The sequence below is a fragment of the Gopherus evgoodei genome, chromosome 5, assembly GCF_007399415.2.
Source record: "Gopherus evgoodei ecotype Sinaloan lineage chromosome 5, rGopEvg1_v1.p, whole genome shotgun sequence".
NCBI lineage: Eukaryota > Metazoa > Chordata > Testudines > Testudinidae > Gopherus > Gopherus evgoodei.
Window position 1 is genome coordinate 2,977,444 of NC_044326.1, and position 24,193 is coordinate 3,001,636.

A 24,193-nucleotide genomic window follows, 5' to 3' on the forward strand; every position below is an offset into this window, starting at 1 on the left:
GGGGAAGGCTGAAGGCAGGAGAGCAACAAGTCATGTGGGGTTTGCTGGCTGACCTCCCTGAGCTGGAGAGGACGGAAGGCAGGAGAGACAGCAGAGGGAGTTGCCTGCTGACTGCTGAAGCTGAGGGTCAGAGAGAGCCAAAGGCAGGGAAGCCGTGGGGTTTACCCCACTGACGTCTCCACACCGGAGAGCTGGACCCAGGGGAGCAGTGAGAGGGCCATGGGGAGTGAGGGATGCTCTGTGGGTGAGGATGGTCTAGCAGAGAGGCAGTGGCGGTGGGGGTTCCTGCTAGAAGGACTAAGGTGGTTGACCCTGCAGAGAGAGAGAGAAGGACTGACAGAGTGCCTAGATATGGCAAAAGACACTCAAATATCACATTGCAGCTTGCTTTATCTAGGTAGGAAATGCAATGAGAAGCCAGCCTTTCTCACATCCATTTAACCCTTTCCATCCCTGTCCATTTGAAACCAGAAGGGGCGAGAAACAAACAAAACCTCCAACCCAACTTCTTCCAGTTGCAAAAGTTCAGATTTGTTGGAGGAAGGGTTCTTAGTTTAGGTGAACTCAGTGTGCTCAACTCCTGCAATTTTATCATATCTCATGCTGTTTGGTGGTTTTCTTAAATCTCCAGCTCCTGGAGTCATGTGATTGCGTGAGCATCTCAGCTATCACTGGAAAAATAAATAAGTTTCTTGCCTTCACAGTTGCAAAGAAAAGCTTGATGACACAAACTCTATGGGCTCCAAAACCAGCAGGCAAATAAAAAAACTCAACATTTATTATTTTTAAAACTCTCATGACTTCAGAGCTGATTTTGATATTTTTAGAGCTGGCTCATGACTTTTAAATGCTTTGGGTTGACAATACTGTGAAATGCTTTCCCCCATCCCTTATTCTGATGCTACAAAATCTGTCCATCCTATGACGCAGACAGTAATAAACCAGAAACCCTGTTTCTCTATTTTAGAGCACGCCTTGCTCAGGAAGTGGCTGCTCCTTTCTGACTCCGAAGACTTTTCTGCTGGGGCCAAAGGTTACGTGAAAGTCAGCCTGTTTGTGCTGGGACCTGGTGATGAAGCTCCTGTAAGTACCGTTTTGCTGCCACTGGAGAAAGAGAGCTACTTGAGGGACCGCTTTCTTGTTTTGCTGCCTGAAGAAGATATGAAGGGTTGGCTTGAATGAGATTGTGCTAGAATGAAATGGGAAGAAATCTGAGGGGATGTGTTGACAGTGATTGTGTCATAAGAACTCCAACAGAACATTGGTCCACTTAAACCAATCACCTGCCCGTGGCAGTGACCTATGCATGCTGCTTCAGAGGAAGGAGAGCCCTCTCCTTCATGGTGCTTGTAACAAGGTCTTCTGCCCGCCCCTCTTCCTGGGGCCCACTGGCTGCCCCAATAAAGCTCAGAGAGGCTTCTCCTTCTGCAGCACCTGTAGCTTTATTTACACATTTCTCCTACCACCAGTGATATACTATATACAGCTTGCAGGCCTGACAATCTCCTCTTCTAAACAGAGTCTTCCCTCAGCCTGGAGACTGACCTTCCTCTGGTCATTCCCCCCTCTTCTGGCTGCTAGCCAGCCTTTAGAGCCCTTGAATCCTCAGGCCCACAGGTGCAGCCAGTTCTAAAGGCCAGGTGCCAGGCTTCTCCCCAGCCCCAATCTATTTCCCCTGATTGGGGCTGGCTGAGCAGGGGCTAATTAGGTGCCTTTGCACCAGCACCCTGTGACAGTGCCTTACAAAGGAAAGTGTTGGTTTTGGGCCTATTCTTGCTTCTTTAGCATGTATAATACTCAAGGAGCTGATGGAGGAGATATCTGAGCCCTTAGTGACTATCTTTGAGAAGTCATGGAAGGGGGCAAGATGACTGGAAAAGGGCAAAAATAGTGCCAGTCTATACAAAGGAAATAAGGACAACCTGAGGAATTACAGATCAGTCAGCTTAACTTCAGTACCCGGAAAGATAATGGAGCAAATAATGAAGCAATCAGTTTGCAAACACTTACAAGATAATAAGGCGATAAGTAACAGTCAGCTTGAGTCTGCCTAGAACAAATTGTGTCAGACCAAACTTATAGCTTTCTTTGACAAGGTAACATTCCTTGTGGATGGGGGAAAGCGGTAGATGTGGTATATTTTGACTTGAGTACGACTTTTGATACTGTCCTGCATGACCTTCTCATAAACAAAATAGGGAAATACAACCTAGATGGAGCTACTATAAGATGGGTGCATAACTGGTTGGAAAACCATTCCCAGAGAGTAGTTATCAGTGGTTCACAATCAAGCTGGGAGAGCATATGGAGTGGGGTCCCGCAGGGATCAGTTCTGGGTCCAGTTCTGTTCAATATCTTCATCAATGATTTAGATAATGGCATAGAGAGTACACTTACAAAGTTTGCAGATGATACCAAGGTGGGAGGGGTTGCAAGTGCTTTGGAGGATAGGATTAAAGTTCAAAATGATCTGGACAAACTGGAGAAATGATCTGAAGTAAATAGGATGAAATTCAATAAGGACAATTACAAAGTCCTCCACTTAGGAAGGAACAATCAGTTGCACACACACAAAATAAGAAATGACTGCCTAAGAAGGAAAGGAGTCTGGGGGGTCATAATGGATCACAAGTTAAATATGAGTCAACAGGGTAACACATTATTCTGGATGAAGGAATGTTGTAAGCAAGACATGAGAAGTAATTCTTCTGCTCTACTCCACACTGATTAGGTCTCAACTGGAATATTGTGTCGAGTTCTGGGCGCCACACTTCAGGGAAGATGTGGACAGATTGGAGAAAGTCCAGAGAAGAGCAACAAAAATGATTAGAGGTCTAGAAAACATGACCTATGAGGGAAGATTGAAAAAATTGGGTTTGTTTAGTGTGGAGGAGAAGACTGAAGTGGGACATGATAACAGTTTTCAAGTACTGTTCTTAAAAGGTTGTTACAAGGAGAAGGGAGAAAAATTGTTTTCTTTAACTTCTGAGGGTAGGACAAGAAGCAATGGGGTTAAATTGCAGCCAAGGTGGTTTAGGTTGGGCATTAGGAAAAAATAGGAAAAACTTCCTAATGTCATGGTAGTTAAGCACTGGACTAAATTGCTTAGGTAGACTGTGGAATCTCCATCATTGGAGATGTTTCAGAGCAGGTTAGACAAACATCTCTCAGGGATGGTCTAGATAATACTCAATCCTGCCTTGAGTGCAGGGGACTGGACTGGAAGACCTCTAGAGGTCCCTTCCAGTCCTACGATTTTATGATTCTATAAAGAGAGCCTGGAAGTGTTTCTTTCTGCTTGTTTTGTACCTTAGATGTATTAGGAATTTCAGATTAGACATCCCTGCTTTTTTTGGAAAACTTCTTGGCTGACTCAAATGTAGATTGGGAAATTTCTCAGTCTTTAATTGAAGGTAGGGGCCAGGGTGGTGGTGGTAATACAGACAGACAGCTTTTCTCCTTAGTGGCTGACCTAATAGGGAATTAACAAAGCAAAGAGTCAAAGCCCGAGAGTTATAAACATTGTGAATGAAAATGCCACTCCCTCCCAGTTAACAAAGATTCACTTGCTTGGCTTTTTTGATGCCATAAATTCATGAGTTTAACAATGAGGGTAATGAACTATTGCAACAATTTACCAAGGGTCATGGCGGCTTTCCCATCACTTGAACTTTTTAAATGAAGATTGGATGTTTCTCTGTAATTCAAGCAGAAATTATTTTGGGGGAAGTCCTATGGCCTGTGTTGCACAAGATGTCAGACTAGATGATTGCTGTGGTCCCTCCTGTCCTTGGAATCTACATAGCTAGTTCTCCAGCTGTCCATAGAGTCTTCGAGGGTATAGATAACCTGAATCTCAAATCAGGGGAAAAATATTCAGGTCACCTTTATATATCATGAAGGAACAAAATCCCATTTTACCCCCTGCAGGTCACCTATAATAGTCCTGCCCAGTGCTGTTACATCCCGACAAGGAAGAGTTCTATCTGAGCTTGCAGGTGATTGGGGGGTGGTGGTGTCCTAAAACACTCAGAATTAGCCTTCTTCTACTTGTTCCCATTATTCTTTGTATATACAAACCCATGATCCTTTGTGCACAAACCAAAGTGTTTTGTATCTACCATGCTAATTTCTGTAGCTATGATTCTAGGGACTATGTACTTCGGCTGAATTTAGTGTGTGACCAAATGGTGGAATGTGTGTAATCTTTGTGCCCGAAGCCTCTTGACCCACGGAGAATGTGTCCCGATGTCCAGGAAGGGACCATTTGTCATCGATGAGGGATACTTGTTATTGCAAATATCTTCGGTGATCGATGAGATAATTTGAGCCAGCGAGAGATGCTTTTAGCTTATTAGGAATTACTTATTGCCACAGGTGTGTTCTGTAACAAAGACTTAATCACAGATTTCTCTGGCGTATTGATGAAATAAGCTGAGATACCATGACAGAGATTCTATGTGTAGATCAGTTAGGAATTTTCTTTGAGAAAGGAAGTGTCTTTGTCCCAAGCGCAATATAAAAGAGGGGCGGTTTCTGGGAGTGAATCAAGCTGCAGTCCATTCTTCAGATCAGTTTGGTAACATGACTTTCTTTTCTGTATTGCACTGTATTAATCTTTGATTACAATCTGTGATTAATAAATACAAACTGAACCTGATTATTTGACCTCTTATTACCAGCAGAACCAAACTCAAAACCGAATACACGGAAGTCAGAGATAAAACGCTCATGGACCTCATGAGAGTAGAGTTAGGCCAATGCTGAACACTTTAAAGGTCCCACCCTCTAGGTCAGATCCTGCAGTCTCTGTGTCTGTGGCTTTACAGCAGAGATGGGCCTGGTCCATGGAGTTTGGATCTGAATCCAAACTTTCAAGGCTACTTTGGGTCTGAGGCCCTGTTGCTGGTTTATAGTAAAGGAGGTCTCACCTTGGGGGCAAGATGCATTAGTTTCTGCTTAGCGGATGCTATTTCTCTGCTTTGCAATAAGCTTCAGCCCCACTTCTCTCCTTTTGTAACAGCTTGTTTGTTTGTCTCACAGCTGGAGAAGAAAGAAGTGGCTGAAGAGAAGGAAGATATTGAGGGGAATCTTCTACGCCCAACTGGGGTCACACTGAGAGGGGCTCACTTCTGCCTGAAAATTTACAGAGCTGAAGACTTGCCCCAGAGTATGTATTTCTGCTATGGGGTCTAATTGCAACTGACCCATGCTTGTCGCTTTGGAAATGATCCAGCAGCAGTAACATGTTACAGCCCAAGGGTGAAGGGATATAGTTCATCTGTGTTCTGGATGTCCGTTCTGTGCATCTCACTCTGACACTGGACTTTTTAATGCCTTGGACAAGCTCTCCCGTGCATGTGAATCGGCAAAGTGCCATGGGTAGACAATGGGCCAAACCCCCAGCTGGTGTAGATTGGTGCAGCACCACTAGAGTCGGTGGAGTTATGCTGATTTACACCAGCTGAGGATCTGTCCTTTGACGTTCTGCCTGGTGTCACTCAGCGACATTTGCCCTGCAGGACAGATTGACTTTTACGGCTCCAGGGCTGTAAAAGTAATTAGTACAGGGACAGGATTGTTACCGGGACAAGGTTTGGGGGCTGGTTAAAGAGGCTGGTTAAAGAGGCTTCCACCTCTTCTTCCACCACGGACTGGAACTCATTGCGTTTCAGTGGATATGTAAAATCCCATAGTGGTCTCAGCCCCACAGTGGTCATGTCTGTCACTACCACATAACTGGTACTAACTGGAGGGCTGATCGGTAAAGACTGGGCCACAGAGATGGAAAAGTTCAGATTCAGGTTCTAAGCAGAGAGTGCTCTGAAGCCGAGGGCCTGGCAGCCTGGGGCCTTCTGGGCTGGCCGCTTGCATCACAGTCAGCTGACTCCTTACGCGCTCCAGCCTCACGAGTGCTGATTGTTGAGGGTTCTCTTCTGTTCCAGTGGACGATGCCATCATGGACAATGTCAAGCAGATCTTCGGCTTTGAGAGCAACAAGAAGAACCTGGTCGATCCGTTTGTGGAAGTCAGCTTTGCCGGCAGAACGGTGAGTGGTGGAAACTGACAAGCCATCCTGTGGCTGAGCAGGAAATCTGCCTCTGTCTCCTGGACTCCTGTTCCCTTAGCAACCCCATCAGTGGGCCGCCAGCCTCATTGCATGGGACAGTGTTTGGATGTGAGCTAGCTGCCACCAGGGGGTCAATTGAAGCATGGAAATGTGGGAGTCAGGTGGCCACGCTTGAAATAGGCGTCATTTTCTTGAGGATGCAAGTGAAGGAGGTGGAGGGGGGGTTGTCTAGGGCATCTCTGGTGCCTTTGTTTGTTGCTTTGAAGAAAAGCAAAGAGGAATGAGGCCTGGGTAGAGTTTTGTGGCAGGGTGAGGCCTGCAGCAGTTTGACCTGTTGGGCTGACACAGCCCTCCGGTGGGCATGCAGTGGCGTTGCTCACATCTGTATCTTACTCCCAAAAGCTAGAGATGGGGAAGATCTCTCGGCCTGATTGCTCATATTCTGCTCGTTTCCTTGGTGCATGAACATCTACGGGGTTAGGTCAGCTCCTCCATCCACCCTGGTCAGTGCTGCCTTGAGCCCTAGAACACCTTTCTTCAGTTGGGTTCCTTGTTCTAACCATCCTCACTCGTAGGAACTGGTTCCTGATGCCCAGTCCAAGTTTCCCTTCACGCAGTTTCATTTCCTCAGCCCCCTTTGATCTGTCTTTTCTGCCCTTGTGCTGAAATACCACAATGAAGGGTGCACTAAGAATACCTAGATAGATGAAGAGATTTTCGTACACATCTGTGCTTGGGCCTAAGGCCATTAACCCTTTGTCAGTGTAACAAAATTACAGTGGAAATTTTTTTTTTAAATTCAAATCTCTGATCCCTCTGAATGCAAAAATAAATAGAACTCCATAACTAAGGAGCCAGTCTTGGCTGCCTTTGCTCACAGGACTATTTGCAGAGTAGGACACACACAGGATGGCAAAGCTAGGTTCTGAGTAGCAACAGATTAGCCATGGGATGCACCTCTCGAGAAAGCACAGATGGTGTCTTCTGTTCTCTGCTGCATATGAGTAATTTCCGCTCTAGGCTCTTAGTGGTGCTGTTGTATTAAAAATGACAATACATATATTTAGATCCTTGTGTGTTTGGGGGGAGGGGTGGGGGAAATAACCGAGAAATAATTTCCTAGCTCAGGGCTTGGCTACCATTTGGGAACCAGCTTAAATTGATGGATGATCATTATTTCTTAAATGTTCTCAGTTCCCAAGCTGTGATCCATGGACCGTCGCTGGTTCACAAGGATCTATCTGGTCCCATGGATCTGACACCTCCTCCCTTAATTTCCATCTGATAAATTTAGGATGACCAGAGGTCCTGATTTTATAGAGACGGTCCTGATTTTTGGGTCTTTTTCTTATATAGGCTCCTATTACGTCCTGATTTTTCATATTTGCTGTCTGGTCACCTTAGATAAATTCCATGATGATACATTAAACATTTTCCTAACCTTACTCTTCCAGGTAGGCAATGGGCTATAGCTCTGATGGGGATGTTACGGGATCATGAATGAGAATGGGGCTGGATGTTCAGAAAGGGGAGGAGGAAAGGGTCCACAAAACAATCTATTAAAATTGGTGTAGTCCATTCTGAATAGGTTCTCGTATTGCCCTCCTCACCATAGTATCTGAGTGCTTCCATTGGTGCAATAAGTTAGTGCGGACGTTAATCACTAACATCTGTCCTGCGTGGTTTGTTCTTCCTCTTTTCCTGGCCCCAGGGTGAATTGTGTGGAAAGGTTTTGTTGTGGCAGGGTTATGTGTTTTAGATGTCCACGCTGCTCGGTGTTTGCATCAGAGGAGGTAGGATGGCAGAGTGTTCTTGGACCGGAAAGCAAGGAAGTTTGGGACGGTTCTTAGTTCTTGGGAGAGCTCATTCCGTAGTCTCAGGCCGCACTCAAGAAAGCTGATTTCTGCCCAGACAAGCTTTGCCCTTAGAATCATAGAATATCAGGGTTGGGAGGGACCTCAGGAGGTCATCTAGTCCAACCCCCTGCTCAAAGCAGGACCAATCCCCAACTAAATCATCCCAGCCAGGGCTTTGTCAAGCCTGACCTTAAAAACCTCTAAGGAAGGAGATTCTACCACCTCCCTAGGTAACCCATTCCAGTGCTTCACCACTCTCTGAGTGAAAAAGTTTTTCCTAATATCCAACCTAAACCTCCCCCACTGCAACTTGAGACCATTACTCCTTGTTCTGTCATCAGGTACCACTGAGAACAGTCTAGATCCATCCTCTTTGGAACCCCCTTTCAAGTAGTTGAAAGCAGCTATCAAATCCCCCCCGCCCCCATTCTTCTCTCCTGCAGACTAAACAATCCCAGTTCCCTCAGCCTCTCCTCATAAGTCATATGCTGCAGCCCCCTAATCATTTTTGTTGCCCTCCACTGGACTCATTCCAATTTTTCCACATCCTTCTTGTAGTGAGGGGCCCAAAACTGGACATAGTACTCCAGATGAGGCCTCACCAATGTCGAATAGAGGGGAATGATCACATCCCTCGATCTGCTGGCCATGCCCCTACTTATACAGCCCCAAATGCTGTTAGCCTTCTTGGCAACAAGGGCATACTGTTAACTCATATCCAGCTTCTCGTCCACCATAACCCCCAGGTTCTTTTCTGCAGAACTGCTTCCTAGCCACTCGGTCCCCAGTCTGTAACAGTGAATGGGATTCTTCCATCCTAAGTGCAGGACTCTGCACTTGTCCTTGTGGTGGAGAATTCCATTGTGCCGGAGGAGGGGAGTTGTTGACCATAGTCCTCATCTTGGAGCAGCAGGCTTTTTTAGCTCTCCAGGGCCCAAGCAATTGAGCACCTTGAAGATAAGGGCCAAGACCTTGAACTGGATTCAGGTGGCTTTAACCTGTTCTGTGCCAAAGTTCCCTCTAAACTGTGCATGCTCAGATCTGCCCCCTGCTGTCAAGCATCATATACACTGACCAGTGCCTGCAGTGCAGGGAAGCACCTTCATCAGGAGACATCTGCTTCTTGGATGGGCCGAAGGAGGCTCTCGGGCCATCCCTCTTCTGCAGCTACGTAAGAACATAAGAACGGCCGTACTGGGTCAGACCAATGGTTCATCAAGCCCAGTATCCTGTCTTCCAACAGTGGCCAGATGCTTCAGGATGAATGAACAGAACAGGGCAATTTTGAGTAATCCATCCCCTGTCGTCCACCCCTAGATTCTGGCAGTTGGAGGTTTAGGGACACCCAGAGCATGTGGATGCATCCCTGACCATCTTGGCTGATAGCCATTGTTGGACCTATCCTCCATGAACTTATCTAGTTCTTTTTATATTTTTGACCTACACAGCATGCCCTGGCAATGAATTCCACAGGTTGACTGTGCGTTGTGTGAAGAAATACTTCCTTATGTTTTATTTTTAAACCTGCTGCCTATTAATTTCATCAGATAACCACTAGTTCTTGTGTTATGAGAAGGAGTAAATAACACTTCCTTGTTTACTTTCTCCGCACCCGTCATGATTTTATAGACCTCAGTCATATATCCCCTGGAGTCATCTCTTTTCTAAGTTGATCAGTCCCAGTTTTACTAATCTCTCCTCATACTCCTAATAGTTTTTGTTGCCCTTCTTTGAATGTTTTTCAATTCCGATATATCTGTTTTGAGATGGGGAAACCAGAATTGCACTCAGTATTCAAGGTGTGGGTGTACCCTGGATTAATATAGTGACATTATGTTATTTTTTATTTTATTATCTATCCCTTTCTTAATGGTTCCTAACATTGTTAGCCTTTTTGACTGCCACAGCACATGATCAAATGTTTCCAGAGAACTATTCACATTGACTCCAAGATCTCTTTCTTGAGTTGTAACAGCTAATTTAGATCCCATCATGTTATAGGTATAGTTGGGATTATGTTTTCCAATGTGCGTTACTTTGCACTTATCAATAATTAATTTCATCTGCCACTTTGTAGTGGCCCAGTCACCCAGTTTAGTGAAATCCCTTTGTAACTTTTTGTAGTTACTAGTTATTCTGAGTAATTTTGTATTGTCTGCAAATTTTGCCACTACACTGTTGCCCCTTTTCCCAGATCATTTATGAATATGTTGAACAACACTGGTCTTAGTACAAATCCTTGGGGGACACCACTATTTACCTCTCTCCATTGTGAAAACTGACCATTTATCGTACCCTTTGTTTCCTGTCTTTTAATCCATTACTGACCTATGATGGGACCTTCCTCTTATCCCTTCATTGCTTACTTTGCTTAGGAGCCTTTGGTGGGGGACCTTGTCAAAGGCTTTCTGAAAGTCCAAGTACACTGTATCCACTGGATCACCCTTGTCCACGTACTTGTTGACTCTCTCAAAAAATTCTAATAGATTGGTGAGGCATGATTTCCCATCACAAAAGTCATGTTGGCCCTTTCTCAACAAATCATGTTCATCTATTGATTCTATGAGTCTGATAATTCTCTTCTTTACTAAAGTCTCGACAGTTTGTCTGATACAGACATTAGACTTATTGGCCTGTAATTGCCAGGATTACCTTTTCTGAAAAATTGGCATTACGTTAGCTACCCTCCAGTCATCTGCTACAGAAGCTGATTTAAGTGATTGGTTACATACCACATTTAGTAGTTCTGCAATTTCATATCTGAGGTCCTTCAGAACTCTCGGGTGATACCATCTGGTGACGTATTACTGTTTAGTTGATCAATTTGTTAAAAAATCTCATCTATTGATGCCTCAATCTGGGACAGTCCCTCAGATTTGTCGCCTAAAAAGAATGGCTTGGATGTTGGATCTCCCCTATATCCTCTGCAGTGAAAACCCAGGCAGAGAATTCATTTAGCTTTTCCACAACAGCCTTGTCTTCTTTGAATGTTTGTTTAGCGCCTTGATCATCCACTGACTGTTTGGCAGGCTTCCTGCTTCTGATATACTTCAATTTTGTGTTGCTTTTTTTGAGTGTCCGTACCTAATTGCTCTTCAGATCCTTTCTTGACCTGCTTATTGTACTTTTACACTTGACTTGCCAGAGTTTATGGTCTTTTCTATTTTCTTCACTGGGATTTGACTTCTGATTTTTAAAGGATGCCTTTTTGCCTCTAACCACCTCGTTTACTCTGCTATTTAGCCATGGTGGCATTTTTTGGTCTCCTTACTTTTTTTTTTAATTTGGTGCATGCATTCAGTTTGACCTCTAGTGTGGTGTTTTTAAATAGTCTCTATGAAGTTTGGAGGCATTTCACACATGACAATTCATTTTAATTTCAGTTTAACTAGCATCCTCAGTTTTGTATAGTTCCCTCTTTTGAAGTTAAATGCTACTGTGGTGGGTTTCTTTGGCACCTTCCCCCTCACAAGGATGTTAAAATAAATTACTTTACTGTGACTATTACTGAGCAGTTCAGCTATAATCACCTCCTGGACCAGATCCCATGCTCCATTAGGACTAAAGCAAGAATTGCCTCTCCTCTTGTGGGTTCCAGGACTAGCTGCTCCAAGAAGCAATCATTTAAGGTGTCTAGAAATTTTATCTCTGCATCCCGTCCTGAGGTGATATGATCCCAGTCAATATGAGGCTAGCTGAGATCCCCCATTATTTTTGCATTTTCTGTGTTTGTAGCCTCTCTAATCTCCCTGAGCATTTCACAGTCACTGTCACCGTCTTGGTCAGGTGCTCGGTAGTACATCCTTACTGCTATGCTTTCCTTGTTCCAGCATGGAATTTCTGTCCATAGAGATTCTATGGGGCAGTTTGTTTCATTCAGGAGATTTATTGTATTTGACTGTATGCGTTCTTTCACAGTGCCACTCCCCCACCAGTGTGACCTACTCTATTATTTCTGTATATTACCTGGTGTTACCATGTCTCCCACTGCTCCCCCTCCTCTGCAGCCACGGCTTGCTTCTCCTGGGCACTCCAAGCCTTCCTTTCCCCCATACAGTAGCTGTTTCTCCTGGCATCACGTAGGGCCCTGAAGAAGATTTGGCTTGAGAGACACAGTCTGAGGACCCTGACCCAGGAGCGACAGAAGCGCCCTAAAAGTGTGTGTGTTTGGGGGAACTGGTGCCTGATCCGTGGCCCCACCCGTGTGCTGCCTCTTCTCTCCGAGGCCATGCCCTTGCCCCACTTCTTCCCCTGCGGCCCCTCCCGCTGCTTGCTCCTCTCTGCCCCTTCCCCCTATTGCTCTCCCTTATGGCCGGTAAAAAGCTCCTCTCTGCCCCCTTCCCCCATCGCTCTCCCTTATGGCCAGTAAAAAGTGGGAGGTCGCAGCCCTCCCTTTTTAAAAAGTGCTGGAGTTATGGCCCCCTGGGCCCCTGTGTTCTGGTGCCCCTGCCCTGACACTACCCACAAAGCCAGACAGCAGCAGGAAGGCCTGTTTTTTGGACACCCTGGCCTGTTATGGCTCAGGATTCCCTCCTTCAGGTGCACGTTGTTTCACCCTGGAAGGTTTCCTAAGAATTGGAAGCCATGAAACCCCCCCCTGGGTCCAGGAAATGTAACAGAAGCAAACAAATGAATCTGTGTTGTGTCCTGGCTTGTAGAGAGGGGTGAGCCAACCCTGCCCTGACGCTGTCTTTTATTGTTCCCTTTTCTCGCCAGATCAGCTCTAAGATCCTGGAGAAGAACGCCAACCCCCCGTGGAACCAGCGCATCACTGTGCCGGCCATGGTGAGCAACGGCAGGTCTCTGCCTCTTCGGTCGCTTTGCTCCGAGCATTGCCCCTGAGCCGTTTGCACTGACCGTTCCCCTTTTGTGCCTGTTTCTCTAGTTTCCTTCCATGTGTGAGAAAATGAGGATCCGGGTCATGGACTGGTGAGTTTGAAGTTGAGCTAGAAGGAGACAGGGTCCAAAAGGAGATGGGCCTTATCTACACAGTGGGGAGCCTGTTCTAAGGACCAATTTAGCCCTGATCTCAATTGTCCTGTGCTAGTGTAACCCAGATCCGAAATGCAGTGAGCGTCCCAAGCCAGACACATTCCCAGAAACAACGCCTCCACTGCACAAGGGCCAGCGAGTTCTCCCAGGCCTGTTAAGGCTGGGGTGGGTCAGGTTATAACTGGCTGTAAGGAGCACTCCCCAGAGCTGTAACTTCCTTTACCTGCAACCAAGTGGCTCCAAACATATAGGACATTATTTCTCACCTTACTCACCATCCAAGAAAATACGGTTTGGTAGTAGTTGTAGGTGCTAGGCTAATAATCTTACATGCAGGAGGGAGCAGACTAAGCGGATGTCTACAATGCAATTAAACATCAATGGCTGGCCCATGTCAGCTGATGTGGGCTTGTGAGGCCTGAGCTTCGGGACTATCAAATTGCAGGGTGAATGTTCAGGCTCGGATCCTACGTGGCTAGAGCAGTGGATGGGCATTGTGTGGGAGGTCAGACTAGATGATCATAATGGTCCCTTCTGACCTTAAAATCTATGAATCTGTGAGTCGGGATTTCTGGCGTCTATTGTGCAGTCTGCCACTGTCTCCCTTTGTGATAGTGGGCAAGTCACTTTGCTTTGCTCCATGCCTCAGTTTCCCATCTGCAGGGCCGGCTTTAGGAAGTGCGGGGCCCAATTTGAACAGTTTGGATGGGGCCCCGGCAGGGATGACTAAAAAAAAACATGTGTTATAAAACATGTGGGCCTTGTACTCACCGGGTGGTGCTCCGAGTTTCGGCAGCACTTTGGCTGCGGGTCCTTCACTCGCTCCAGGTCTTCGGTGGCACTGAAGGACCTGGAGCGACGCTCGGTGAGTAAAAATTAAAAAGGCGCCTCTAGCCAGGGAAAGGATTCTCACTGGGCGCAGGGCCCGATTCGGGGGAATTGGTGGAATAGGCCTAAAGCCGGCCCTGCCCATCTGTAACACCAAGTTAATGGGACAGATCTACAGCTGGTAAAAATCAGCACAGCTTCATTGACTTCCACTGACCAGCTGACTCCAATGGAGCACTGTGGATTCACACCAGATGGGGATCTGGCCCACTGACTCCAATGGAGCACTGTGTATTCACACCAGATGGGGATCTGGCCCACTGACTCCAATGGAGCACTGTGGATCCACACCAGATGGGGATCTGGCCCACTGACTCCAATGGAGCACTGTGGATCCACACCAGATGGGGATCTGGCCCACTGACTCCAATGGAGCACTGTGGATTCACACCAGATGGGGATCTGGCCCACTGACTCCAATGGAGCACTGTGGATTCACACCAGATGGGGATCTGGCCCACTGACTCCAATGGAGCACTGTGGATTCACACCAGATGGGGATCTGGCCCACTGACTCCAATGGAGCACTGTGGATTCACACCAGATGGGGATCTGGCCCACTGACTCCAATGGAGCACTGTGGATCCACACCAGATGGGGATCTGGCCCACTGACTCCAATGGAGCACTGTGGATTCACACCAGATGGGGATCTGGCCCACTGACTCCAATGGAGCTCTGTGGATTCACACCAGATGGGGATCTGGTCCAATAATATTGACCTGTCTTAATAGGGGTGACTTGGAGAGTTAACGTTTGTAAAGAACGTGGCACTCTCCTAAAGGAAGGATCTTTATGGGCAAAGCATGATCAACCAAACCGCTTATTTCAGGGACCGTGTCACTCACAACGATGTCATCGGCACGACCCACCTGCGCTTGTCTCAAATCTCCGCCCCAGGAGGAGAACTGGAAGGTAAGGAAAGGCCTGTGTCTGCAGTTTGCACTGGGCACTATGGGGAATGCATGCTCGTGGCTTGGAGGCTGGTCTTGGCTTTGGTGAAGGAGAATTATTGACTGGGATCCTCTCTATGAAACCCTGGGCGATGGTGGGGGCTGGCTCCTTCCCCTCCAGGAGAGTGTGGGGGAATCTCAAGTGATTCTGACTGAGGTTCGGTCGTGACAGCAGTGGGTGACTCTTCAAGGCATGTCGTGAATGTTGTCTGCACTAAAGCTCTGGGTGGGTTTTGGCTGCAGCCCAGCTCCTCCCCAGCAGGGACACTAGAAATCGGGGGGATGAGCCCCGGCATGCAATGGGACCCTTCCTGTGGACGGGAGGGGAGCATACGCTCTCTTGTGCTGTCAGATGGCTCTGCTGGCTGCTGAGGAGACAGCCAGGGCTGAGGTGAGGCTGGCTCTTGCACAATGTGGGATACAAAGATGGGGAGGAATCTTGTGCCCTCCCTGTCCCATGGGCACCGGTGGAAGGGGCAGTCATCACTTGGCACTAGGGCATCCAGGGCTAAACTTTGCCTCTATTGATGCCAATGGCAAAGCTCCGAATGGGGGGCACAATTTGACCCCAAATCCTTACTGCAGGACCCCAGCATGTCTTCCAGTTATTGGCTATGGCCAGGTCCAGCAAAGCACTTAAGCAGATGTGTAAGTTGAAGAAGGTGGATTAACCCCTTGGCTTCATTGGACCTGCTCCAGCCCAAGCGATAAGCACATGCGTACATGTTTTGCTGGATCGGGGCCTATATCCATGGGATATTTTTGGATTCACTTAGCCAAACTCTCCCCTTGCTTCTTCACTGGTTCAAGCCCCACTAACCCCCTGCTGGGGTCTGGGTTGCTTGAGCATTGGGAACGTCCTTGTGAAGCACCAGTGGTGGCCCGTTGGGTGTTTGAACTTCTGTATGTGTGTTCGCTTTGAAGTGCAAGCATCGTGGGACAGAGGTGGAGAATTGCTCTGTCTGAGCGTGCCCTGGCTGCTCAGTAAAGAAGCATTAGGGAGGGTGGAGCTCATTTTGCCTTAGTTTGAACCCACCTTCACATTGTAATCTAGGAGTCGGGAAAATTCCCCTCCTGCCTGTTCTCAGTGCACAGAGGGTAGGGAAAGACTGTGTGGTTTCAGGGATCTGGGATTCTGCTAAGTCCTGACTAAGTGTCTTCCCTCCAGGGTATGTCTGCACTACTCTGTAAACCCAGATTGATTGGGCCCGGGCTTGTGGATTCTGTGTTTCCAGCCATGTGCTGGAGCATCCACACTGCATTATAAACCAACATAAGAATGAGCACAGTGGGGTCAGACCAAAGGTCCATCTAGCCCAGTATCCTGTCTTCCAACAGTGGTCAATGCCAGGTGTAAACCTGGGTTTACGGTCGTTGGACCCAGGTCTCTCAGCCATGCTAATGCATCCACACTGCACTATGCAGACCTTCTGACCTGGGTCTGTGGCTTGAGCTGTGTCCACACTGAAAAATGACAGGCTTAGATTTGAATTGCAGTGGGATTTGAGTTCTGACCCCTACCCAGCAGAATCCTAGGACTCAGGTCCAAAAGGGGGACTGGAGGTCAAACCTGAATCAGAGGCTGGACTTAGATGTACCGCCAGTGACTGGCTCACGTAAGAGGTTTACGAGCCTATTTGCTGTAGCAGTGAGGCTTGGTCTTCTCACTCCAGTGGTAGCTGCTCATGCTTTTAGTGCTGAGGGTCTTGGGTTCAAGTCCTGAAGACCTCCCAATTGGGACCGGGGGGGGGGGGTCTAGCAATCAGCTGTCAGCCCTCAATCACACCATCCATGTCACGGTATTCGTGTCAGGTGGGAGGAAGTGCAGGGACTCACGGTTCACTTTGTCGTGTTGTGGTGGTTTCTGAATAACCCAGGACTTTGCAGCTGCTCAGAGCTGTTGTAGGGACTGTAGCCTGAACCTGCCCTAACCCCATCGGTTACTGAATAACTCCTGCAGCTAACTCCCTTTGCTACTCTGTTCCGACTGTCCTCACTGCTATACTCAGCTTGGTTTGTACTGGCTGCGCTTCAGATAGAATCCTTGTGAACGGACTCCAGGTGCTGACACAATTGCAGCTTGCATGGTTTGGTGTATCCACATGGTAGCATTTCTCCTGGACCAATCACGTGTCAATGGTCTTGGCCTGCCCATACTTATTGCATAGCACAGCCATGTTCCCACTGGTGCACTCTGGGAAGTTTGGGGCAGCAGCACCCTCCTGTCTCTGCTGAGTGGTAGAGGATTGTGGGCATTTTCTCACATGGTGCAATGCATTCTGGGATCTTGCACATAGACCAGGGAGGTAGAGGGACCAGCTAACCCCATTACTCGTGCACAGTTAAATGACCCCCCGACTCAAAAACCTATACATAGCAGAACTTCCAGGTGAGATTCCAGCCGCAGCTCTGCTTACAAGCCGGGTTGAAACATGGTGCCCTCACAATGCTGAGGAAAGGAATGCCTGGGCTTAAAACATGTGGTGTCAACCTGGCAACAAACTCGGTAAAGGTCTGTAATGCAGTTGAGGCCTTAGGGCGCAGCTAACCTGTTCTTACAATACAAACTGCCCTGCCAACGCATGCAGAGTATGGAGTTCAGACTGCAATGCCATGCGCCCACTGACACGGGCTTTGTCTATTCATCCTCCCTTTCCTGGGCCAGCCTGGGCAGCTGCAGATCCCTAGAGAGAGCGAGGGAGCGGGGGACAGGGAAGAGGCGTACGCTGGAAGTGTTGGGAAGCATTTCCCTTAGGCCAGACCCAGCCCTATGCTGTTAGGGGCTGTTGCACTGCAAAGCGAATTGGGAGCCGAAGGGTTTTACTCCCGATCAATGGGTCATTGCGGCCACGCAGGCACGTGGATACAGAGGGACTCTCTAATAGTTAATTTCTCTACTGGCCACAGGAGCAGGGTGTTGTGGGACGCCGCACAGGGACCTACACCCACACCTACCATGTACCCAGGAGATCCCTACTCGATAGCCCATTGCAACCTCACTCTTCGTAGGATGAACCCCTGGGATATACACCCTTTCCTTCTCCCCCACCTCCATGCTAACAGATGTCCCTTGTTCCCTTTCTGTCCCATCCCCCAGATACAACATGTCTAGTGTTCCATGTGGTAGAGAAATCCTGGGGCTTGGCTGTGATGCATACAAAGGCTGCTGGACACAAACACACCTTGTGGGTCTCTCTGGCCTACAGTCACCACACAGGGTCCCCCCATGTCCTAGCCTGGATTCAGCAGCCATCAAGGGACTGATTCCCCTCTTCCACATACCCCTAATGACCAACAGTCCCAACCCAGCAAGTTTCCAAGCCCTCTGTCTGAGGCCCCATATGTCTTGCCTTGCGCAGGGCCCCACAGAACTAAAGGCCAGCTCTGGGCAGACAGCGTTTATAGAGAAGCAAAATGGAAGCCCCTAGTTGTTCCATGGTGCTTTGGGATGCCTGTTGCAGCCCTGGAGACCTTTGGGTGCAAGGGTAGGGTGTTGCCATTGTCAGAGACAGGCCTGAGCCACAGCTAGATTCGGTGCATTGCATTGTGGGACACAGAGCAGGGAGGTAGATTTGGACCTCCACTGGACTCCTGGGAGGTGGTTTGGCCAGATGACTTGAGTAAGGAGGCCAGGCCTGGGCTCTGTAGGAAAGGCTCCCAGTGCACTCCCAGGGCCTCATGTGTAGCTTCCAGCCAGAGTGACCTAGGAGACTATAGCTGTTCCGTTCCCCTCTCGGTCTCTCTCTACAGTCTGGCACAAAAAGCCCTATTGCAGCAGCAGCTTGCATTTCCCATAATGCATTGGTCTCATGTCATGCTCCTTCCACCCCTTCTCTGTTGTTCCCACTCTAACCTTCTCTCTGTTTCTTTGTGCCTCAGATGAGTTTCCTGTTCTTGCGAAGCCCCTGAAAGCTACAGCCAGTACGTCCCTCTAGCCTGTTGGTTGCAATTCTGGTTTTGTAATTTGGCCATTTTAGCCGTGTTTAGACACACTGGGACACTGGACAGAACCAGGATCAGCAAAAGCCTCAGTGTCTGAACCGTGGCTTGTCAAAGGGAGCGAGCCCCTGAGATATGACCTCAGATCTCCTCCAGCCTCATATGTGCCCCCCTTGGATCATCTGTAGAATGGGATGGGCCATGGTATGGAGTCTCCACTGTCCTTTGGCCTCTAGTAGGGTTGGTATGCCAAGCACGAGGCATTGCTCTCTGTTAATGATGATCTTTCTGTTGAACACTGATGGTATTTCACGTGGTAAGCAGGACCGAGGATGTGTTGTGCTGCTCACTGGGCCAAGACCTGGTGCATTGGGCCTGGCTGGTTTCAAAGTACAAGTTAGAGGGACACCGGTTTATTCCTGCTCTCCTAGTGCTGCTGCATCAGACACCTAGTGTCTGATGCCACTCTCTCAAGCGATGGACTGAGGGTCACCTGATGGATCATTAGGTGTCCTAAGGAAGAGGGCGCTGAGCCAGATCCTCATCTGGTGTAAACCGGCACACGCTCCATGGCAGTCAGTGGGATAGATCCCTAGTTCACTGTGGTCAGTGGAGGAATGCTGATTGACACCTGCTGGGAATCTGGCCCACTCCTTTAGTACCCCAAATACGGGACTTTAGGAAGACAAGAGCCTTCATCATCCCAGGATAAATTCTGTTCTCTAAATTCCAAACACCCCGAAAGAGAGAATGGGGCTAAAATCTGGATCCTGATCTGAATGTTGTGGCTTGGGCCCCTGTCTGGTGTGGATGTGGCCTAGCACTGTCATGGCTCCCCACTGTATATTGGAAGTAGCTCCTGTGAATTCAGTGCGATTACTGCAGATTGGCTGGACTGGAGTTCCTGAGATCAGGCCCTCACTGGCAGGGTCTCCCTCTGTAGAATTATATAGTTGTGTCCACTGCTGTGTGTGGGATGGAGGAAGTGCTGGGTGGCCCATCCGCCGACACTTTGTGACTGGCTTTATTGGGAATGGGACTGGCCTTAGCACCGCACCTAAAGGGCTCTCAGTTCTGCCAGTGTAACGCTGGAGTAGTTGTACAGAATAAACAGAGCTGTCACCTAACCAGGGCCTGATTCTGACCTCACTCATGTTGTGTCACCCTGTTGATGTTGATGGCCCCAATCCCAGGCTATGTCTGTGCTTGGTGCAGCCAGGGAGGCTGGGGAATGCAAAGTTGGATTTAAACCACCAATCAGGAGTGATTAGATCCTTGGTGTAAGTTAAATCAGCCCCAGGGCTATCTTAAGGCCTGGCTGCCTCTGGCTGTGCTGTGGCATTGACACACCAGCCACACCTCCTTTACCTCAGCTACAAGCCCTATAGTGCGTGGCAATGGAGAGGTTCTAGCCACTCACGGGTTCCATGAGCCAGTTAAATTGCCAGTGTGTGTTTTGTGCAATGTGAGTGTGGCATAGAGCAGTCACATTTGGGGTGTGGAATGGTCTCACGGAGTTATCCTCATGTGTGTGAGATTGGAACCAGACCTGCAGTGGGCCCATTTATAGAGCATGCAGTGCAGGAGGGAACTGCTACCCAGTTCTTCCACGATAAGGTAACACTGCTGCAAAAAAAAGCACACATCGTTCTGGGATGTATTAGCAGGAGTGTTGTAAGCAAGACACAAGAATTAATTATTTTGCTCTGCTCTGCCTGATTAGCCCTCAGCTGGAGTGTTGTGTACAGTTCTGGGTGCTACACATCAGGAAAGATGTGGACAAATTGGAGAAAGTCCAGAGAAGAGCAACAAAAATGATTAGAGGTCTAGAAAACATGACTTATGGGGAAAGATTGAAAAAATTGGGTTTGTTTAGTCTGGAGAAGAGAAGACTGAGAGGGGACATGATAACAGTTTTCAAGTACATAAAAGGTTGTTACAAGGAGGAGGGTGAAAAATTGTTCTTGATAACCTCTGAGGATAGGATAAGCAGCAATGGACTTAAATTGCAGCAAGGGTGGTTTAGGTTGGACATTAGGAAAAACTTCCTAACTGTCAGGGTGGTTAAGTACTGGAATAAACTGCCTAGGGAGGTTGTGGAATCTCCATCATTGGAGATTTTTAAGAGCAGGTTAGACAAACCCCTGTCAGGGGTGGTCTATATAATACTTAGTCCTGCCATGAGAGCAGGGGACTGGACTAGATGACCTTTCGAGGTCCCTTCCAGTCCTAGGAGTCTATGATTTTAAGATAATAACAGAGTCTAGTCCACAAGGGATCCGTGTTCCTGCCCTTGGCACTCATTGGACCAAAACCCTGTAGTTAGAGGAATATGCTATAGTTTGCTCAGTGCCCGTTCTCTTTTTATGCATTAATGAGAAGGGCTGTTGTAGAGGCTCAGTAACTGATTGCTCTCTGTGGTCTCCTAGTGGACGATGGGCTGGGATTCCTGCCGACGTTTGGGCCCTGTTACGTAAACCTTTACGGCAGCCCGAGGGAATTTACCGGGTTTCCAGATCCCTACGAGGAACTCAACATGGGAAAGGTGAAGTCATGGTGGTTCAGTTTTTAAAAATTCTTCTTTGCAAAATGAAACATTCTCATTATCCTGAACTTTCTTCAATTGTTGTGATGGGTTGGATCAGAGAAATCCCCTTTGGGACTGCCTCCTGATGTGCCAAGACTACCTCTAAGCCTGTTTTCTCTGGCAGCTTGGGACTTCAGTGCCTTGCCTGGTTTGAGCCAGACACACTAACCTGTTACAAACACAGACCCAGGTCTGAACTACATCCCTCAAAAGCTGCAGGCTTAACTGAAAAGAGCTTAAGAAGTGCTCCTGTCTCCAGCACTCAGATGCCCAGCTCCCAATGGGGTCCAAACCCCAAATGAATCCATTTTACCCTGTATAAAGCTTATACAGGATAAACTCATAAATTGTTTGCCGTCTATAACACTGATAGATATGCACAGCTACTTGCCCCTCCGCAGGTATTAAGACATACTCTGGGTTAATTAATAAGTAGAAAGTGATTTTATTAAATACAAAAAGTAGGATTTAAGTGGTTCCAAATAATAACAGACAGAATAAAGTGAATCACCAAGCAGAATAAAATAAAACATGCAAGTCTAAGCCTAGTACAGTAAGAAAACTGAATTCACATAAAATCTCACCCTCAGAGATGTTTCAATAAGCTTCTATCACGGACTGGACACCGTCCTGGTCTGGGCCCAATCCTTTCCACTTATATATCTTTTGCACAAGGCAGGAATCCTTTGTCCCTCTCTGGGTTCCCACCCCTTCCTCTAAATGGAAAAGCACTAGGTTAAAGATGGATTCCAGTTCAGGTGACATGGATTACATGACACTGTAAGACTTCATTATGTACTTGCCAGCACACACATGTACAGGAAGACTCACAAGTAAAACAGAGCCATCTACAGTCAATTGTCCTGGCTGATGGAAGGCCCACACTTTGCATAATTACAATAGGCCCTCAGAGTTATATTTCATATTTCTAGTTTCAGATACAAGAATTATACATTCAAACAAATAGGATGACCACACTCTGTAGATTATAAGCTTTATAATGACACAAGAGACCTTTTGCATGAAGCACATTCCAGTTACATTATATTCACACTCATTAGCATGTTTTCATAAAATCATACAGAGTGCAACATCACAATCGTTACTAGGATTGGAGCTGGGTGATATTTTTCAGAAGAATAGTTTGCCAAAAAACACAGCTTTGGTCAACATAAGACTATTCACAAACTGGATGCAAATTGGTTCAGTCACTCACAAAACAGGCAGCAGTGGTGGAGGAGGTGGTGCTACCTCATTGCTCCATTCCTCCAAATAGCCTTTAGCTGAGTGCTTAGGACACTTACCCCAGATGTAGGAAACCCACATTTGAATCCCCACTCTGGAACAGACCCCAAATGGATGTTTTTGTTTCACAAAAAGTTCCCAAATTTTCAGTCGGTTTGACCCAGATAGAAACTCTTTTGATTTTTCACTACTGCCACTAAATCGAAAAGGCTGCTCTTCTCCCATATCTAAACAGGATCTGTTGCACCTACAGGAAATTATTACCCCCCTTGACAAATACATCATCAAAAAAATAACATACTCTTGTTTACATCTGTAAGGGGCTGCGTGAATACATTGCCTGATCCTGCTCCTCTTGAACTGAACAAAATCAACAGCAGAGCACCCATAGACTCCAGCTGTCTTGGTAACAGCACTTTCTTCTTATCTAACTCTAAGGGAGAGGGAGTGGCCTTTCGGGGCAGGTTGCTGATGGAGCTGGAGACAAAACTGGTGGAACATATTGAGCAGAAGTTGGAGGACATCCCGCCTGATGATATTCTACGGGTAGAGGTATGTGGCATCCTTACTGAGGAGTCAAGCATCACGCTGGTTATAAATCACAGGGTTGATAATTGGCAGAGCTGGGGACTGAACCTGCAACCTCCAGAATTAAAGCCTGTTGCCCCACAATTGGAGCCAAAAAGCTCTCCCTGTTAGCCAACTGCTGTCGCAGACTCATCGCCTCGCTGACTCAGGCACTGAGGGTATACAGCGTGGTCGTCTACTGCCTCTTGACCACCCTCTCCTGGAGAGAGGTCGCCCTCTGGGGCCCTGTGCCTGGGGCCAGCCTATCTCTTCAGGGGCCCTTTGAGACCTCTCAGTTCAAACGGTCTCCAGAAGGGATCCCACTTAGTCCTCAGGTGCCTACCCGCTCTCTGGGCCCCAGCCCTAGGTCAGCGTCCCTCCCCCCGGTACACCCACACAATGAGTGAAATGCAGACTGGTGCAGCTTGCAACCCGGTCTCTGCCCAGCTTCTTGGGCAGGGTCTCTCCCAGTTCTCCCTGCCAGGAGAGCTTTCCACTGCTTGCGCTTTCCCTCGCCAACTCCCTGCAGTGTGTCTCTGGAGCTGTCTGCCTCCTGTTCCCCTTTCATGTGGGGAGAGAGGGGCAGCTCTCTTGCATGCTGCCCCTCAGCTGCCCCTCTCTGCTCCTCCCACACCGTCCTGGGAAGCGGCGCGTGCGGGAGTGGGCGAAGGTTTGGCTGGGAGAAGCCCCAGGTCAGAAGCTGCGGCTCCTCCCACGGGGCCGACTCTGTGTGTTGCAGAAGCACCTGCGGCGGCGCAAATACTGCCTCTTCGCTGCCTTCTACTCGGCCAGCATGCTGCAGGATGTTGACGCCGCCATCCAGTTCGAAGTCAGCATCGGCAACTATGGCAACAAGTTTGACAACACGTGCCTGCCGCTGGCCTCCACCACGCAGTACAGCGGGGCTGTGTTTGACGGTGAGGTGTGGGCGGGTGCACGGGGAAAGGGGCGTGGCATGGCAAGGAGACCGCTCCTCAAACCAGGTCGAGCCCACGGGACCCATAGGGCTACAGCCGCCCAGAAGTGATGCCCCTTATATGATGGGCAGAGGAAACCACCTGCATCCTGGCGGGTTTCCTGGCCTTCCTTTACATGTC

General features: G+C 48.0%; 1 protein-coding gene across 8 annotated transcripts in view; it reads left to right on the plus strand.

Moving 5' to 3' along the window:
- The window catches only part of DYSF (dysferlin), a 315,864-nt gene that overhangs the window by 95,108 nt on the left and 196,563 nt on the right, over positions 1 to 24,193 (plus strand). For 4 of the 8 annotated variants that reach the window (XM_030563895.1, XM_030563894.1, XM_030563896.1 and 1 more), the window contains exons 11-20: positions 968 to 1,083; positions 5,044 to 5,170; positions 5,946 to 6,049; positions 12,643 to 12,711; positions 12,812 to 12,855; positions 14,638 to 14,720; positions 18,638 to 18,679; positions 21,127 to 21,242; positions 22,968 to 23,081; positions 23,836 to 24,013. In XM_030563895.1, coding sequence (XP_030419755.1) covers positions 968 to 1,083; positions 5,044 to 5,170; positions 5,946 to 6,049; positions 12,643 to 12,711; positions 12,812 to 12,855; positions 14,638 to 14,720; positions 18,638 to 18,679; positions 21,127 to 21,242; positions 22,968 to 23,081; positions 23,836 to 24,013 — 993 coding nt within the window. The remainder of the gene's footprint in view (positions 1 to 967; positions 1,084 to 5,043; positions 5,171 to 5,945; positions 6,050 to 12,642; positions 12,712 to 12,811; positions 12,856 to 14,637; positions 14,721 to 18,637; positions 18,680 to 21,126; positions 21,243 to 22,967; positions 23,082 to 23,835; positions 24,014 to 24,193) is intronic. The other 4 variants (XM_030563898.1, XM_030563902.1, XM_030563897.1 and 1 more) reach the window with 1 other exon arrangement.